This window comes from Cricetulus griseus, chromosome 5 (assembly GCF_003668045.3).
Source record: "Cricetulus griseus strain 17A/GY chromosome 5, alternate assembly CriGri-PICRH-1.0, whole genome shotgun sequence".
Taxonomy (NCBI): domain Eukaryota; kingdom Metazoa; phylum Chordata; class Mammalia; order Rodentia; family Cricetidae; genus Cricetulus; species Cricetulus griseus.
The window spans coordinates 36,436,319-36,455,332 of NC_048598.1; the positions used below are offsets into that span (position 1 = coordinate 36,436,319).

Consider the following 19,014-nt stretch of genomic DNA (forward strand, 5'->3'; position numbering starts at 1 on the left):
CCAACTTTGTTGCTGGAGCATTGGGATTACAGATTAATGTTATAAAATCATGCTTTTTATGTGGATTCCTAGGATTCAAACTCAGATCTTCACACTTGCAGCTTAGGGACTTTACTCACTGAGCCATCTCCCCAGCCCATCCACAAGTCAACTTTATGTATCTCCTGATTGTCCCTGATCCCCATGAGTCTTTTGACATAAAAAATTGTGTGTGGTGTGCGCACATGCGAGGGCGGGGGTGGGGGATGGGGGGGTTGTATAGTTCAGTAGCAGTATGCTTGCCTGTCATAAATGGACTCCTTGGTTAGGTCCCTAGTACTGCAAAACTAAATGAAATCAATCTTTCAGACAGGTGTGTAGCATACTTGTAATCTGCATTTAGCAATGGAACTAGGAGAATCAGGAGGTTAGTGTTATCTGAGGCTATTTTAGTTCAAGCCTATCCTGGGGTATCTGTAATATATACCTCAATAACATAGAGGATGTTAAATGTTTTAAGCAGTACAATGAGACAACTGAGAATTTTTTAAATTAGACTTTGGGGCAGACACTGTGGAAGAAGTGATATTTAAGTTGATGGAATTAAAAGCATTACCCGAAGAAGGAAAGAGAGTAACTTAGTTGGTCTGGGACAAGAGTCAGGTATAAGAGAAAGGAGGGTATTACCAGAGAGGCAATGCATCTACCTGGGCTGACAGAGGCAGGTTGGTAGAGCATGGTGAAGGTCCATCTTTGAGAGCAGCTCACATCTGGTGATCATCAATAATACCAAGTATAGACTACACTGTGGTTCTCTCTTTAGGAAAATATTATTCCTCATTTATGAGTGAGTTTATTTGTCTAATTTCCAAGATGTATGTATGCGGTGGTGTTATCCTTACTAATTTAAGACAAATGTCTTTCTTTTCATGTAAATTAAATGGAAAGGGTTTTTGTTTGTGTGTTTTATGTCTTAATTTATGTCAAGCTGGGGTTTTAATAAATATAGACTATATTATTGTGATAATTTGATTTTTGAAATGCATGCAACTTATACATCTAGCATTTTGCATTATGTTGTAACCTCAGAATCCTTCTTTGTTTGATCTTCCTGTGTACTGGTGAGGGGGAGGGTAACTAGAGACAAAGCCAGCTGTCTATCCTTATATATGTCCCCTTGGGTACTCAGAAGATAACAGTGTTGAGAGTCAGAGGGAACCGCAGCAGTAGTAATGCATGTACAAGCACGATTCTTTTCTTTGAGCATCCACATAAAAAATTATGTGCATAATTGCTGTGGTTTCTCAAGGGGACTTGGCCCAGTATTCAGTAATTTGCCAGAAAAAATTATATATCCCAGAGTTTTAGATTCATAAAAATGAAATTTTTGCTGTATAGGTGGTTTTTTTTTTTCCAAATTTTCTAGAAACCTTTGCTTAATTTGAAATAATCACAGTACACCATATTTCACTTACTAGTTAACCATTTACAGTAATATAATGGTTAAACTAAGCACGTGTAAATTAATAAGACTGTTGATTGTTGAAGGCTCTTTTGAAAATAATGTACTATATGTAATATTTTTATAATAATTTTGACTAACTTTAGTTTTTTACAAATTAACTTACAACCTAGGCTCCTAAAGGTAAAGAAATTATTATTGCCATGTTGCTTATAACAGCAACATCTTGGAACTGTTCACATAGCCACTGATTGTGAACTGTGCAAATGAGTTGTGTTGCCATGTACAATGGCATATCATAGGGACTAGTGCTGGAAATGAAAGGTAGGCATAGCACTTTGGAGAAGGGTGTAAATGAAAAAATAAGCCTTAGGATAGCCATTTGTGGCATGCTGCTAATCGTGATTGGTTAGTTGCATTGTTTTGAAATTTAATTAGTATTTTTCTGTGTGTGAAGAATTTCTTGGAAGGTAATAGACAAAACTTTTAACATGGTAACCTCTAGGGAAGGAGGCAGGGACTTGAACGTAGGAAGCTTCTTACATCCTTTATATTTGAGAGCCTTTTCTCTTATACATATATTCCTTATTCTTAAATATTTTTAGAAAAACAGAAACTGATTTGGTCATCCAGAATCCCAGCATGGAGTGGGGTAAGGCTTATGAAGCCCCACCCATGGCTGAGGATCTATTGGCAAATGATAGCTATTGGTGGACTTAGTGCATTTGCTTCAGGGATGTGTCCCTGGAGACGCTACCATGGTCCAGTAGATGGTCCTACACTTATGTCCATAAAGGCAGCATTAGGTAGTCTTCGTGAGTTTAAAAACTAAGTACATGAATTAAGAAAGAAATGTGGCATGGAAATAGAGAGGTTTTGAGGGGTGGATGTGATCAAAACATAAAATATGCATGTATGAATTTTTTTTCTTTTTTGTTTTTCCAGACAGGGTTTCCCTGTGTAACAGTCCTGGCTGTCTTGAAACTTGCTTTGTAGACCAGTCTGGCCTTGAACTCACAGAGATCCACCTGCCTCTGCCTCCTAAGTGCTGGGATTAAAGGCATGCACCACCAACTCCCAGCTCAATGTATGTTTTTGCAGTGAAAATTAATGAAATTATGCATATCAAGCATCATAAAACATTGCTTGACTTTTCTATTTTTCTGAAAATAAAGTGGCCACTGGAATTTTGACAGGGATTTCATTAAATGTGTAGATTGATTTGTTGTCATCTTAATAATATCAAATCTTCCAATCTATGAGCATGGCATTTCTTTCTATATACTTAAGTCTACTTTAAGTTCTATATGTTTTGTCACTTTTAACATATGAGTCTTTCACCTCCTTGGTTAAAATTACTACTACATGTTTTATTCTTTTAGGTACTGTAATAACTAAAAATTGTTTTCATAATTTTATTTTTAGATTGCTTATTGCTGATATATATAGACAACTGAATTTTGTGTGTTAATTGACTTTGTATTCTGCAGCTTTGCTGAAACTACTCTTACAGTTTCATTGTGGATTCTTTGGAATCTGTATTTTGTTTTCTGACATTGTAATTTCTGGGGTCTTTGCTTAGGATTCAGAATGTAAAGCTACAAATGTGCTTTTCTACTCATCTAATTTTCCAGCTAATCTTGACTCTATGCTGGTTCTCTTGTGGTCCATTTGTCGCATAAAAACTAGAATGGTTCTTTAAAGTGCTGTTTGGGTCTTGACATTCAAAACTTTCTACTAGATCATACATCAGAATTAAAATTTAACCCTGAATGAAGTACTACAAAGCCCTGTCTGATACGTCACTGGGAACATTATCTCTAGTTCATTCCAATGATAGTAACCTTGGTCTTCCATCAATGAGCTCTTTGTACTTTTGTCTACCTGGAGTCCTCTAGAGATTCCAGGGGTTCATTCTTCATTCTTTAAGGCAAGTCTAATCTCCTGAGAGTCTTAATCTGCAATTTTACTCCTATCCCTTTCACCATATACTGTTAGGTAGAAGTTAAGAGGAAATTGACAAATATCTTGTCTGTTATTTACTATTAAATCTCCAGTTCTTAGGATGATGTTGGGTGTAAAAGATATCTAAAAAGTGCTTGTATACATATTTTATTTTTCAACTAATAGAAACTAATATATACTGAGTACAGATAGTGGATCAGACATTTGATGTATTCTTCGCCTTTATTCTTAACAAACTTGTGAAAGTATGTTGTTTGTTTTTGTTTTGTGGTTTGTTTGTTTGTTTTAAATAGGTCTCATGTAGTCCAGGCTGACCTCAAAATACTATGTACTTCTAATCCTCCTTCCTCCACCTCCCAAGTGCTGGGATAAAGAGCTTGTACAATCCTGGTTTTATGCAGTACTGGAGATCAAGTCCAGTGTGAGAGCAGACATTATTTTCATTGACTAAGAGGAAACTGATAACTATAAACTCTAAGTTAAATAATTTATTCTACTAGGATTTGATGTCTGGTTTATATAGTATTTAATTCCAAAGCAAATGCTTTCTATCCCGTTATTTTTAAGTTATTAAATATTTTTATACTGTAGAGAATACAAAGGTAAATAATGAATGGTTATTTAAATTAAGTAAGTATATACATCTGTAGAGATGAAATAAAAAAGCACTGTAGGTGCTGGGGGAAAAAAACTAACTTTTTTAAAAGATGAAATTTATTGGGGCTGGTCATTGGAGTGTATTATAGGATGGGTTTGGGAAAAGTAAGTTGGAAACTAGATTTTTTTTTTTTAAAGAGCTCAAGTTTGTCAAGCTAAAGTGTTTGCACAATGTTATTCTAAGAAAACTGTAGAATAATGATGGTACTAAATGTTTGTGTGGGCATATGAGCAATGCAGTGCTTGAGAGCACAGGCTTTGCACAAAATTATACCGGTTGCAAGCAGGTATGGTGGTTATACCGTTAATCCTCACACAGGCAGGTGGATTCAAGGCCAGGCCAGCTGTGTCCTATTCTAGCTCAGTAGCCATGAACAAATTACTTAACCTCTCTGTGCTCCAGTTTCCTCAGTCAACAGGGACTTAAGTAATTGTTACATGTCAAAGCACAAAATATAAGGCTAAGCACTATATTAAGCATTCCATATATGTCAACTATTGTCTATTTATATGATGTTTAAATTCTCACATTTTCTTCTTGTGTTTTGTATCTTTCCATTTTACAGCAACTCTGTGAGATAAAAGTTACTGTAACTAGTTTAATGGTAGATAAAGCAGTGTTGAAGAGGACAATATCGGAGGAGAAGCTCCGGTTAGCAAAAACTAGTCTTATACCAGGCAGGCATGGTGGTGCATGTCATTAATGCCAGCCCACAGGAGATACAAAGAAGCAAGAGGATCTGTGTGAGTTCGAGGCCAACCTGTTCTACATAGTATGCTCCAGGATAGCCGGGACTACATATCCAAAAACAAAAACTGGTCTTAACATTGAAAGCCATTTAACTCTGTAGCATTAAAGCTTTAAAAAATAAATAAATAAATAACAAGGTAAAAAAATTGTAGAACAGTAGAATAACATGATAAAAGCCAAGTTTGGAGGAAACTATTCTGATGGCATTCTGCAGAGTAAAGAAGCAGAAAAGGAAAAATCTAGAATCAAGTTTATTGGACTCTTAAAATAATCTGAATACAGTCTTTCTTTATGAAAACCTCCTGCCAGGGCTGTGTCTCAGAGAATGAAGAAAAATAATTAATTAAAAGGAACATTGTAGATTTTATAACTAACCAATACATTTTCTTTCAGCTGTATTTAAACTTGAAACAGATAGAACTGTGTGGCCCTTGATAAGAATCTATCGGGGTGGCTTTCTTCTGATTGAATTCCTTTTTCTACTGGGCATCAACACATATGGTTGGAGACAGGCTGGAGTAAATCATGTCCTCATCTTTGAACTTAATCCAAGAAACAATTTGTCTCATCAGCATCTCTTTGAGGTAATAAAGCACGGAGTCTCGTGAATTGTAGTTTGCAAATAACTGAATAGCTGACTTGAGTATTCAAGTCTACCTTCCACTTGAAGATTGGTGGATTGTTTATCATTTTTCTTATCTTTGTTTATTAAAGGTTTTTCTGTGTCATGATAAAAAATAACTTTCTTTCCTTTGTGTTCCCTGTGCTTTATAGATTGCTGGATTCCTGGGGATACTATGGTGCCTGAGCCTTCTGGCATGCTTTTTCGCTCCCATTAGTGTCGTCCCTATATATGTGTACCCACTTGCCCTTTATGGATTTATGGTCTTCTTTCTTATCAACCCCACCAAAACTTTCTACTATAAATCCAGATTTTGGCTGCTTAAACTTCTGGTAAGTCTAGAAGGCTTGTATGATATTTGTAGAGCAGTGTATTACTTGGCTTCCTCAGAGGTCACTCAAGGCTGCTGAATGGTACAGCCCATATGCATGGTTCTTACTGTGCATGTGCATGGTGCCCAGCTTCAGGAGCAAAAGTGCTTTTGACAGGCTGGATAACCTTGAAAGTTTCCAATGTGGCAGCCCTGGGAAAGTGCTTTGTATTTTTCCCCCTCCTAAAATGAAGTATAAAGTAACCAGATAGTGAATTGATTTTGCAAATCATGATTATTTATATTATGTTATATGGGTTATTTAACCAGTGTGATACTATGTAGAACTTTCTGCTTCTTTCTAAAGAAAAGAGAGCTGGGTATGGTAGCATCATGTGATCCCTGTCCTTAGGAGATAAAGGCCCAAGAATTAGAAGCCCACAGTCATTCTCAACTATGTAACATTTTGTTTGAGGCCAACCTGAACCTGTCTCATTAAAGTAGTGACACTATTGTTCCTAATTGTTCAGTTGATGTGACTAGTTAGCCAAGCCATTTATTTTAGGACCAGTTGGTTCTCTGAAAGTGGTAGGGATATTTAGTCAGACCACCAAGCTGAATTTGATGCCAATTTGTATTTTGTTGTTTGTAGTAACTTCTTTATTTTGTTTTATCTGCCCTTGCTTTCAGTTTTTTGAGGCAGAGTCTCTTGATATAGCCCAGGCTGACTTCAATTTCATGGTTTTCCTGTCTCAGCCCCCAAGTGTTGGGATTACAGCAAGTGTGCCACAGTGCTTGGCCTTTGCCTATTTCTTAATGATCTCAAAACCTTTTAACAGTAGATTAGAGAATGTCCTGGAAAATTATAGCTGTGTTGTTTTGTGATATAGTGCAAATGTAGTTCTGGGATGAGTTGATGCACTCCTAAAGAAGCCTGCTTAATTTTTGAAATCAACTAAGAATGTTCTCATGTAGATGTTTCTTAGATTATGGATTACAGCTGATAATAGAAGGAAGGATAGTGGTTAAGATGAATTACTATAATATTCTTCTCTTTTCTCCTCCTCCTCCTCCTCCTCCTCTTCTTCCTCCTCCTCCTCTTCCTTCTTCATATAAATACACCTCCCTGAAAAAGGTAATTTTTATTTCCTTTGCTGTTTGTTTTTCCCTGGGGAATTAGCAATACTAGTTTAAAAAATTAAAACTAAAGCATGTTACACTTGGTGGCTCATTCATGTAATCCCTGTATTCTGGAGGCTGAGGCAGGAAGATTACCAAGAGTTCAAGGCCAGCTTGGTCTACATAATAAATTCCAGAGTTAGACCCTGTTTGAACACACACACACACACACACACACACACACACACACACACACACACACACACACACACACCCTAAAACCTGAAACACAGCTTCCTTTCCCTGTTTCTTTATTTTGCTTTTATTTATTTTTTGTTTGTTTTTCGAGACAGAGTTTCTCTGTGGCTTTGGAGTCTGTCCTGGAACTAGCTCTTGTAGACCAGGCTGGGGCTTTGCTCACAAAGATCCACCTGCCTCTGCCTCCCGAGTGCTAGGACTAAAGGTGTGTGCCACCACCTCCCAGCTTCTTTTGCTTTTAAATGAAAGTAAATGCTTATAGCAACTAAGAAAGTAAGATGGCCAAATTTTCTTGACTTTTCCAAAGTTGGATTTTATGAGAATTTCACCTTCTACCAAGATTTTTACTACAAATAAAAATTCCTCCTTTTTCCCTCTTGGGAGTGGAGAAGACAGCTCAGGGCTGGAGATACACCTCAGTTAGTAGAGTGTTTGCCTAGCATACAAAAAGTCCAGAGTTTGATTTCCTCAAACAGCATAAACTGGGTGTGGTAATCCCTGTATTCCCTGCACTCAGGAGTGTGAGGTGGGAAGATCACAAGTTGTCACCTCTGACTATGTACCTAGTTCCAGAGTACCCATGAGACTCTGTCTTTAAAAAATAATTAATTAAAAGACCCTTAAGTATAACTACTGCTCCAAATTTAGATTTGATTTCTGAGTATAAATCTTAAATGTGCAAGAATATGTAAGGAAACTATAACCTAGGAAACAATATTTTTGTTTGTGGGGGAAGGGTAGAGGATACAGTTTCATTATGTAGCTGAGGCTACCCTGAAATTTAATATGTAAACCAGGCTGGCCTTGAACTTACAACCTTCCTGCCTCAGGTTCCTAAATGCTGGGATTACAGGCATATGCCAAGAACCCAGCATCAACATGCTTTTTAGAGAGGATGGTTTGGGATTTTAGAGGGAAAAGAAAAAAAAATAGAGCCATTATTTACCTCTTGAATATACTAAAAGTATTATCTTTTTTCTTAGATTACCTATAAATGTAAAATCCCTACAAAGTGTTTATTTTTTAAGATTTGTTTATTTTTATCTCATATATGTGGGTGCCTTCATATATGTATGTGTACCACATGTGGCTGGTGCTCATAGAAGCTAGAAGAAAACATTGGACCCCTAGAGCTTGAGTTACAGCCAGTTGTGAGTTGCCATGGTGGTGCTGGGAACTGAACCCAAGTCCTCCACAAGAGTAGCAAGTACTGTTAACCACCGAGCCACCTCTTTAGTTTGTCTATAAAATTATTTCTAAATGAGGCTTTTTGGAAGATTCGGCAAGCTTTCTGTGATAATATCATTGCAATAACAGGATGGATGTAGTTGTGTATTTTGTGTACTAAGTGTAAAATTCCCCAGTGAATCCATTGTTTAAATAGAAAGCCTTGATTTCATGCATGGCTGCTTACTATGATTGGTAGAATTGGTAGAAACTCAACTCCCTGTTGAGTTTATGTATGTGTTTGTAGTACGTGTTAATAATGCATTCTGATTGATAGGCCAGCAATGATGTATAAGAAGGAATAACAGACTAGCACTCTTAGAAGCAGTGAAATGTAGAACAAAACATTGATTTGTTGCTTTTATAATATTGCTATTGAAACAAAAGTGTTACTGTATATGGGTCATTTTAAATCATATTAATTTCTTTTATTCAAACTTCACTGGTAGAATTACTCCCTATAATGTATGCCAGAAAATTAACAGAATGTTTTCACTGTAGTTATATTTCTTTGAAATCTTTTTTTTTTAATTTGTCCTAAAAGGAGGGGGGCTTATTTCCCTTTTTTTTTTCACCTCCAATTTTAGTGTAAGAAACACATACATCATGTGATCATAATAGTAAAGACTACTTACTATTATGTTCATAGTATTTGGGAATATATATTATATTCATAGTTATATGGGAATCTTTGAAATTGGCATATGCTACCTTCCCTTCAAAAAACAAAGCTTGAGAACTTTAAGATACTAACTTACTGCAATGTTGATATGTCTAATCTAGGGTAGTCCATTAGGTCTCTTTCCTACATCTCTATTTGTCCCAACCAGAAATCCAATTAGAATGTGTAAGCAAAACCCCAGATTTCCAACAGTAACATTACCTTATTCTTCTAGTAAGCTAACTAAAGATTTAAAATAGAGCTGGGTGGTGGTGGCACATACCTTTAGTCCCAGCACTAGGAGGCAGAGGCAAGTGGATCTCTGTGAGTTTGAGGCCAGCCTGGTCTACAGAGTGAGTTCAGGACAGCCAGGGCTACACAGAGAAACCCTGTCTCAAAAAAGAAAAAGAGAAAAAAAGTTTTAAAGTAAAGTCCTTAGTTATATAATTTAGAGATCAGTTTTTAACAATAGTTTTGCTAGTTCTGTAACAAAATCGTGTGTACATCCATATGAACTTAGGAGCTGGAGAAATGACTCAGTGGTTAAGACCACAGGTTGCCCTTCCATAGGAATCAGATTTGATTCCTAGCACTCACTTGGTGGCTCACTACTGCCTGTAACTCCACTTCCAAGGGACCTGATTCCCTCTTCTGCCCTCTGAAAGTAACATATGTTCAGGCAAAACATCCATACACATAGAGTAATTTTTGAAGTAGAACTTAAGCCTCATAATCTTAGCTGTTCGTCTATATTAGCTTATTCTTTGCACAAGCTGGCAATCCCTAACCTGAAATGTGAAATGCTTCAAAATCCATTTTTTTTTTTTTGGCATCAATATCCCATCTGTAGTGGGCCATTTGCTCCTATGTGAGATCAGAGAAAGCAGCCACACTAAGTTTAGTGTATATTTACCTCCAACTATCATAAATTCCACATGTAGACCATCCCCAAGATAGCTCATAAGGGATTTGCAAATATTCCAGACTCTAAAATGCTGGGCCCTAGGCCAGTAACTTACCAGTGATATTTTTGTGCATTTGAGTAAACATTCAGAATTAATTCTAGATTTCATAATGCTGTTACTCCAGAAATCTATCATTTTAATCAAAATCAGAGTAGAGGTAGAGACTTTGGAAGGCTTTGGCTGGAATAGAAAAAGGAGTTAAATGACACTCATTTAGAAGGAGAATCCAGATAAATCTGGAATGAAGTTGGTTGTGCATAAATGTCAGAGTTAAGTATGACCTGTCCTCCCTCTCGACTTGCCTGTGACAGAACTGCTTGTTCCCATCTGTTTTCTAGGGTGTCCTTTATAATGTGTCTCTAGGATACACTTGTCATAGGGTGGTATTATTGTATCTCTGTGCATTTATTTGCCCAACTAGACTGGGTCATGTAAGCCTTTGAGGTGACTGAGAGTAGAGACTGTGTTTATCTACCTATCCTTCCAAGTGCTTGATATATAGTAAGTACTCAAGTCCTTGTTAAATGTCTAAGTGACTAACATTTACTCCTCCCTCCTTTTTTTCATCACCTTTCTCTTTTCTGAAAAAAAAAATCCCTTCATTTTGGGTTTGTTTGTTTTCTTTAATTTTCACATCAATTCCTCTTTTTCTCATGCCTCCATCCTTTATTTCGTGTTGCATTGCACTCATCTGCTACACTTAGAGAATCGTTCTGGACTAGCCCAGTTTTGAGGATGGGGTTGGTGAAAAGAGTAATGGAAGCTTGTCTCATGTCAGAAGGAATCAGTTTGCCCTAGGCTGCCATTTTTTTTTAAAGTCAACTACTAGAGACTTAGGCTTTCTGATCCTTTGGTGTTGTATTAGAAATTATCTTCTTGCCTTTGTTTCTTTGAAGTATTTAAGTCTATTCTACATCCTAGAATATCTCAAAATATTACAAAGGCTCACACCAGAGTCTGTTCATACATGGATTGCTGAGACCTCATTCTACCGCTTCCCTGTAAGGAGTGTCCTCTAACAAGAGCAATAGTATAGCTTGTAAACTGGCATTTTAGACTCAACAAAATATAAGGAAGCTATCAAGAGATGGAACCCAAAGATACCAGCTCCAGAAACCAATTATCTCAAAACCTGTATTATTGTGTCCTGGTTTAGTTCCAATACAGTATTTGTTATAGATGACAGTCAGGATTGATTCATGCTATATAGTCATGTATGTCTCTGAAGAGAAATGCTTATGGACTAAATAGAAAGAACCAGCCACATCTGAGAGGAGGTTTGCCACAGATTCCCAGGGTGAATTTGTCTACTAAATGAATGCAGCTGTACATCCAGAGAGCTAAAAAAAATTACTCATTTTCAAGATGGCTACTTTGACAGAGAAGAACATCATTATTATTATCTTATACATTTTCTTCTGTGTAATAAAACCAGGGGAGTCTGACAGGATAAATATAAAAGCTATCTGCATCCATACTCCTTCGTACAAGGTCATCCAGGTACTCTCCATTACTTGTGCTTATTTCTGGTGATGGCATTAGTATCTGAGTCTTCTCTTCTCTGCAGTGCCAGAATATCTCTTTGCAGTTATAACAGGTTGGTGCAGAACAAAGCCAAGATGAGTTTGTGTTTAATGGGAGTAACAATAATACTTAGCTTTGGATCTGAGAAAGTTGGGCATGGTGGAACACAACCTATGATTCTAGCACTTAGTGTGTAAAGGTGGGAGGATTTCAAGTTAGAGGCCAGCCTAGGCTACATAGTCAGGGCTATCTCAGCCTACTCCCTTTAAGGAAAGTTGTTAGAAAGATTAAGCTGTAGTATTCCATAAACCTGAAGCAAATATATTATATGAGTTAATGTCCAATATGTTTGCTTAATAGGCTTTATCATTACTTTTCAGGACAGTGGTAAGAGAGGTGATTTTGTGGTGAAATTCCAAGATTAACAAGTCATTACCATTAATTAGTGAAATATTACATAGTTTGGGATTGCAGTTCAGTGATTGAGTACTTGACTTATGTACAAGATTCTGGGTTTGAAACCCAATGCTGTAAGAATGTCATTTAAGTTAGAAAATGTAACATGCCTCAGAAGATGCAACCACCCTCCCTACCTTTACAAAGAAGCACTTTGTATTCAGTTAGCTATGTCCTCTGTCTAGCAAAGTTTGCTTTGTAGCCTAAGGTTAGAGTTCCTCTCTGTACTTCCAACACTTTTTCTCTTGAGAGGGTCTTACTCTGTAGCTCAGGCTGGCCCCAAACTTGTGCTAATCCTGCCTCAGCCTTCTAAGTGCTGTGCTTACAGCACTTAGTGTATTCTCCCTCCTTTTTATTTCCATTTTGTACTTGTAATTCCTACCAACAACCCTACACACTCACACAGGCACACTGTTTTCTTTCAGTTTTGCATTCAACTCACTCCCTTTACTACTGCTTACCTCAGCCTTTGTTGCTGGGCTTTGTGTATGACTGTGCTTTACTGGTTTCCTTTTTTATCAGCAGTCACTCTGAATGTCAGACATGAACTAAAGAAATTTAATATTTCTGTGTTTTCTCTCCTTTTTTTGTTGTTGTTGTTGTTTTGTTTTTCTTTTCTTTCTTTTTCTCAGTTTCGAGTATTTACAGCTCCCTTCCATAAGGTAGGCTTTGCTGATTTCTGGCTGGCCGATCAGCTGAACAGCCTGTCAGTGATACTCATGGACCTGGAATATATGATCTGCTTCTACAGTTTTGAGCTCAAATGGGATGAGAATAAGAGCCTGTTGCCAAATGATCTACAAGGTAGGCTATGATTTTTGTATTCACACTGCTGAATTGCCAGCATAAACCAAGAAATATTGGGAATGATAACTGCAACAGTTAAGGTCATGGTGAAAACTCATCCAATAACATTACAAGTTTAATTAAATGTGCTTGGCATTCTGTTAACAATCTCCTCATCTGAAATAATTTGGCTTTTAAGTTGTGTTATTTTAGCCATCCACTTGCCAAGAAATTTACAACTTATACTGAAGAATTCTGCAGTTATTTCTCTATGTTGGTGGCTGTATCACAAATGCTAGAGTGCCAGCAATTTGTCCTCACAGAAATGCTCAGGATACCATTGTAGATACCAGTGATCTAAGTACTGATTGCTAGAATCAGGTCAAGTGCCTTTAGAAAGTCCTGGTAGATTGCTTTAGAAATCTTATTTGGAACCTTGGTTTTCTTCTGGCTCTTTACCTACTCTTAGGTAATGTCAACTTTGTATAGTTGAGAAGTTTGCATTCATAACAAAGATCTAATGTAGCATCTACTTACAAAAGATAATGAAAAACTGGGCGTGGCAGCCTACCAGGCACCTGCAATCCCAGCACTGAGGAAGCTGATGCCATAGGATAGTAAGTACCATTTCAGCCTCGGCTGCATAGTGAAACCCCATCTCAAAAGCAAAAACACAACAAACAGCAGTAAGAAATTAATAATGAGTCCTGCCTTGTCCTTGATTAGAAGGGAGACCATAGAACATGTACTCTGGGTATATACTTATAAAACTGTCTAGGTACCTGTGATTTTTGTAAGTTTTCCATATGTTTAATATCATAGAACAAGGCAGTTTATTCCTTTCTTTGGTTCATAGACTCTTTTTCCTATAGTTTTATAAAAAATAATCCTAGGATATTCAGGAGTCTAAGGAGACAGATTTTTCCAGTAGACCCTCTGTGGTTTTTACCTTCTCTCCTTGCTTTTCTGCCACTGAAAAGCTTGAACAAACAGTAGCTGCATAGGAGAAAGTGACTGAGCCCATTGGGATGGTTTGGATTTTATGGGTGTGCTGATGGGTAGTTGGACTGTGTGACTAAGTGGTGTGATCAATTCACTCTTTTGAATTGTGATTTTCTTCTTTGAAATCTTCACAGAACCAGAATTTTGCCACAGATATACATATGGTGTGCGAGCCATTGTTCAGTGCATTCCTGCTTGGCTTCGCTTCATTCAGTGCCTGCGCCGGTACCGTGACACAAAAAGGGCCTTTCCTCATTTAGTAAATGCTGGCAAATACTCCACCACTTTCTTCACCGTGACCTTTGCAGCTCTTTACAGCACTCACAAAGGTATGCTGAGGTTTTTAAATCGCTACTTCTTGAATCTGTTGCCCTGGACTTTGCCATTTGTGCTGTTGGTTTCCACTGAAGCCTCTGGTTATCGTGGTTTATTTTTGGACACAGTTTTAGTCTCATTTCACTGTATATTAGCAAATATCATGAACAAGAATCATAGTCAGTCAGGAACAATTGTGATAATGTTTGAAATCACAAATTATGCTCAGTGGGTTTAACCTATGGATGCCTTGGGTTTTCATTTAGTGACTTTAGTGGTTTTTTTTGTTTTTTGTTTTTTTTTTAAGCTCTCCTTGTTCATTAATGAGGTTAGGAAATGGCTAGGTGAACAAGATTCCCCCTGGCAATCAAGTATATTTTTAATCGTTTTCCTACACCAACTAGTAAGGATTGTTTCCAGCCCATTTAACTGCAAATTGAGTTCTCTGATCCCTCTAGTTTCTCGTCTCCATGGCAACCTGCTATTACTTGCTACTGCTCTTCTGTTGGAAAGAGAAAAAAGCTTTTAAGTTCTGAGCCACATGCAGACACTCTTGAATTTTTAACCTTTCCCCCAAGAACTGTCAATCAGTAATTCACTTCCTTTTACTAAAACACATTACAATATCAGCCCACACCTTAACACTACAATTTCTCATCCGTAGGTGGCAAAGACATGTGACTGTTGGAAATCAGTGTAGTGCTTTTTAAATACTCAGGTAAATTGTTTTCAGAAACCTTTTTTGTGAGCTGTATTTGGGAGTTTTAATTCAGTGGTACAAAACTGCTGCTGTTCCAACATGTATCTGATGGTCATGAAAGATGAAGGCACCGTTAATACTGTGAGACTGGTGTCAGGGGAGCATGTTACACTGAGCATCCATCCACATAGATAGATTCTGTGCTTAGAATAGTATTGATAAATGTAGCCAATAATTTTGCCACCATGTGTCCATTCTTGTTAAGTGATAGGATTTAACTGAGTACCTCGTGAAGGAAACACATCCCCAAAGCTCCCATAACTTTAATTCTTGCTGAGGAATGCCACTAGGCAGTACCAGAATGCACTGTGATTTATAAAGTTATTACTAGAGAATTTATAAATTTGACTACTTGATCTGATATAATGTGCTTTATGGCTCCTCTTCCTAAATTATCAGGAATACTTGCCTCCCATCTTAGGTAAAAATGAGAACTACTATTTGGGGGTAAATATTTTATGCTAATATATTCGTGAAGAAGCTGACAGTCGCTAGGGTTGTCAGTGCTATTGACACAAATACAGCACTCACCTCAGGAAATGCAGTTTATTATTGAGCCACACATGAGTGGTGATAGCCTGGGAGCACAGATTCTGGATGCCCTGAAAGACATGTTCCACTGGAAGTTTACATGGGAGTTTATAGTTACAGAACAAAGAAAGCCATAAACCAAGGTATTTACTGAGTACATTGGTGATGACTGCAAATATACAGGCTACATCAAACCAAGGGAAATTGTATAGGTATGGGATATTGTCTGACAACATTTTAGCTTTTAGATTGGTAGGAGCTAGTTTAAAAACAAAAAAAGAATATCTTTTAGGGCTATAGTGATAACTCATTTAGGAAAATGCTTGCTGCACAAACTGGAGGACCTGAGTTTGGTCCCCAGAACCTATGTAAAGGTTCAGCCTGGCAACAGGCACTGTAATCCCAATTCTGGGAGATAGACTGGAAGATCCCTGTGGCCAATTAGTGTAGTCATATCACTGAGCTCCAAGTTAAATCAGAGACACTGTCTCAGAAAATAAGGTAGAGAGTGATTGAGGAAGACACTGATACCAAACTCCACACATACAAAGAATACATTTTAAAGATTTTGATAGTCACAGGGACGTTTAGACACAAGAATGGACAGTGAATGGCTTTTACAAGGACTGAAGACAGTCTAAGATAATCTGGTTCTGGTCTGCAACACTATCTATAATCACAAAGTTCAGCCATTCAGCCTTGTAGAATCTTTTAACACAGGTATAGTTTTTCTTCTTTTCTTCTCCTGGGAACCTGAGTTTATACAAAGACCTATAATGAGACAAAAGGATCACAAGTTCAAGGTCTGCCTTAGTTACAGAGTGAATTCAGGTGAGCCTAGCAACATAATAAGACCTTGTCTCAGACTAAAAAGTATAATGGACAGGCGATATAGCTCACCTACCATGCATGAAGCCCTGTGTTTATTTAGTCCTCATCACGACATAAACTAGGCATGTATGAGATCAAATAAATTAATAAGTAGGTACAAAGAAGGCTAGAAAAATGGCTTCATGGGTAAAGGCATCTGCCGCCAAGCCTGACAACTTGAATTCAGTCCCTGAGTACCACATGGTAGAAGGAGAACTCCCTCCCTCCACATTTCCACAGTGGCATGTGTGGAAATATATGTTCTAGCTCCAATATTACCAGGACTTGGGGAAGGTGAACCAGCATAATTATCTGTAATATAATAGATAATTAGATGTGATATGTATTTATAGTTGTTGACTTCTCTGCTACATATATATGTAAAGTGACATTAAATTTTATCTTTTCACTACAAGATGCTATGAGAATTTTTTCCACTTCTGTTTTATAATTATTGAGCTTTGTTGAGCTGTAAACTAAGGAATGGTTAAAATGGTAAATTTTATGGCAGTTTGAAACTACATGTTTTGAAAGGCTTCAAAATAAACTACTATTTCGTGTAAACAAGGTGGCAGAAAAGTACACAGCGCAGATCTCTGACCCAGCCTGATAGGCCACATATGAAAGATGATGTCCAGATAACATGAAGCTAAAAATGAACTTGAACTTCTGATCCTCCTGCCTCCACCAGCCAAGTGCTGGGATTCCAGATGTGTGTCACCATACCTGACTGTGTATTTTTATTTTGTGATACTAGGATTGTGGTCAGGGCCTTGTGTGTGGTGTGCCAGGCAAGTACTGTATCACTGAGCTCATCCTAGCCTCACCTTGCAGTTAGAGGTGAGAAGCAATCCTGTTTCCTACTTCTGTCTGCCTCGGCCTCATTTGCCACAGCTGTTTTTGTTTCACACAAAACCGAATATTTACCTGTATCTTTACTTCACAGATTTATTGTAAGAATTTCACATGAAATCACTTTATAGACAATACGCTATATAAATAGATGGATAGGAAAATGAACAAACAGCTCCATTTGCTGAGCAGCGCTAATGTGCATTTTTCTTTACAAAGATTCCTAAGGGAAACTCTTAGGACCTTGGGTTAAGGATTGCAGAGGGCCAGTGTCAGTCAGGAAGGGTTTTGACCTTTTGTTGATACAGTATAGCAGCTTACTCACTGAGCACTGTTCATGCACCCTTGTCAGATTTTTAAAAGTCAAGAGGGGAGAAAGCACTTTTTAGAGAGACCATTGATAATATATGTTGATCATATCCCTGAGGTTTTAAAAAATATTTTATAGTTGCTGTATGTTGACTATAATCACTAAATTTTTGTACCAAAAAGTCTAGAACTTGGAATGACAAAAGTTTGACATTTGAATTGTTATTAATTTCTATTTTCTTTCCTCCTTCCTTCTTTCCTTCCTTCCTTCTTTCCTTCTTTCTTTCTTTCTTTCTTTCTTTCTTTCTTTCTTTCTTTCTTTCTTTCTTCCTTTCCTTAAGACAGGCTCTTACAATAAGCATTGGTGGTGCACACCTTTAATTCCAGCACTCAGGAGGCAGAAGCAAGTGGATCTCTGAGTTTGAGGCCAGCCTGGTCTACAGTGTGAATTTTAGGACAGCCAGGGCTACACAGGAAAAGCCTGTCTCAGAAATAGATAGATAGATAGATAGATAGATAGATAGATAGATAGATAGATAAAAAGACAGGGTCTCACATAGCTCAGGCTGTCTTCAAATTCATTGTGTAGCAAGAATGACTTTGAACTTCTGGTCCCCTTGCCTCTGTCTCCCTCTTGAGTTCTGGGATTACAGAAATGTGCAACAACACCCAGTTTTATGTCGTGATGGGGCATCAAACTCAGGGATTCATGCATGCTAGGCAAGTGCTCTACCCACTAAGCTATAAGTTCTTTTATTTTCTTGGACAGTATTTTAAGAAAACGCAGACTTTAGAAATAATTACTGAATCAGAAGAATCAGTTCCAAGAGACTAATTATGTGCTTTCCTCTGGCGTGCATGTGCTGTTGCAAGAATTACATTTAAGAGGGAAGAAGAGTAAAAAGATGATGGCATAACCTTGTTCAGACTCAGATCTGAGTCTTTTCAGAGAACTAGCCTGCCAGGGTTACCATAGTAACAGCATTATAGTAAGTGCACTTTCAAAATTGTTACAGAGGTTGTTTCTTATGTTATGCTGTATGATTTGTAAAAATGGAGTTGTAAGCATTAACCCTGCACCTAGAATCATTTTTTAGAAGGTAAGAGTTTAGGCATCCTATTTAGGAAGATTAATCATGATAATATTTCAGTTAGGCCTCTTTTGTTGTATTAAAAAAAAAGAAGCACATTTGAAATAATTCAGGACATTTTATTTTCTGTCAGTGATTTTTAGAGACAAAGGAATTCAGCTAGCAGCCAATCTCTATATATTTCATTATATGACCACATTTGAAACAATTCCTAAAAGTGTTTTCTTGGACTTGGAACTGGAGGAAATGGGGAGGTGTTTTAAATGGGTTTTGTTTTCCTTGAGGTTTCTGGGCTTTGCAAGGAAATATCTTTGGGAAATATAATAGCAGAAAGGCTGTGATGTTGTTGCTTCTAACAAATTGTACTTCTTCAGATCATATTGCATTTGTAGCTTCTAAAATTCTGTAACACTCATAAGTTCTTAGTGGAATTAGAACCTTACTAGTCACATAAATATCTAGAGGGGGTATTTACACTTCACATTTCCTGAGACTTTTGTGGGCAGGATGAGATTCTCTAGAAAACATTTTTTAAAAGCTCT

General features: G+C 37.3%; 1 protein-coding gene across 1 annotated transcript in view; it reads left to right on the top strand.

Moving 5' to 3' along the window:
- Positions 1 to 19,014, top strand: part of Xpr1 (xenotropic and polytropic retrovirus receptor 1) — a 142,580-nt gene that overhangs the window by 98,277 nt on the left and 25,289 nt on the right. Inside the window, 4 exon segments of the mRNA NM_001244085.1 lie at positions 5,208 to 5,398; positions 5,589 to 5,768; positions 12,589 to 12,760; positions 13,879 to 14,073. Of these exon segments, the coding sequence (NP_001231014.1) occupies positions 5,208 to 5,398; positions 5,589 to 5,768; positions 12,589 to 12,760; positions 13,879 to 14,073 (738 nt within the window).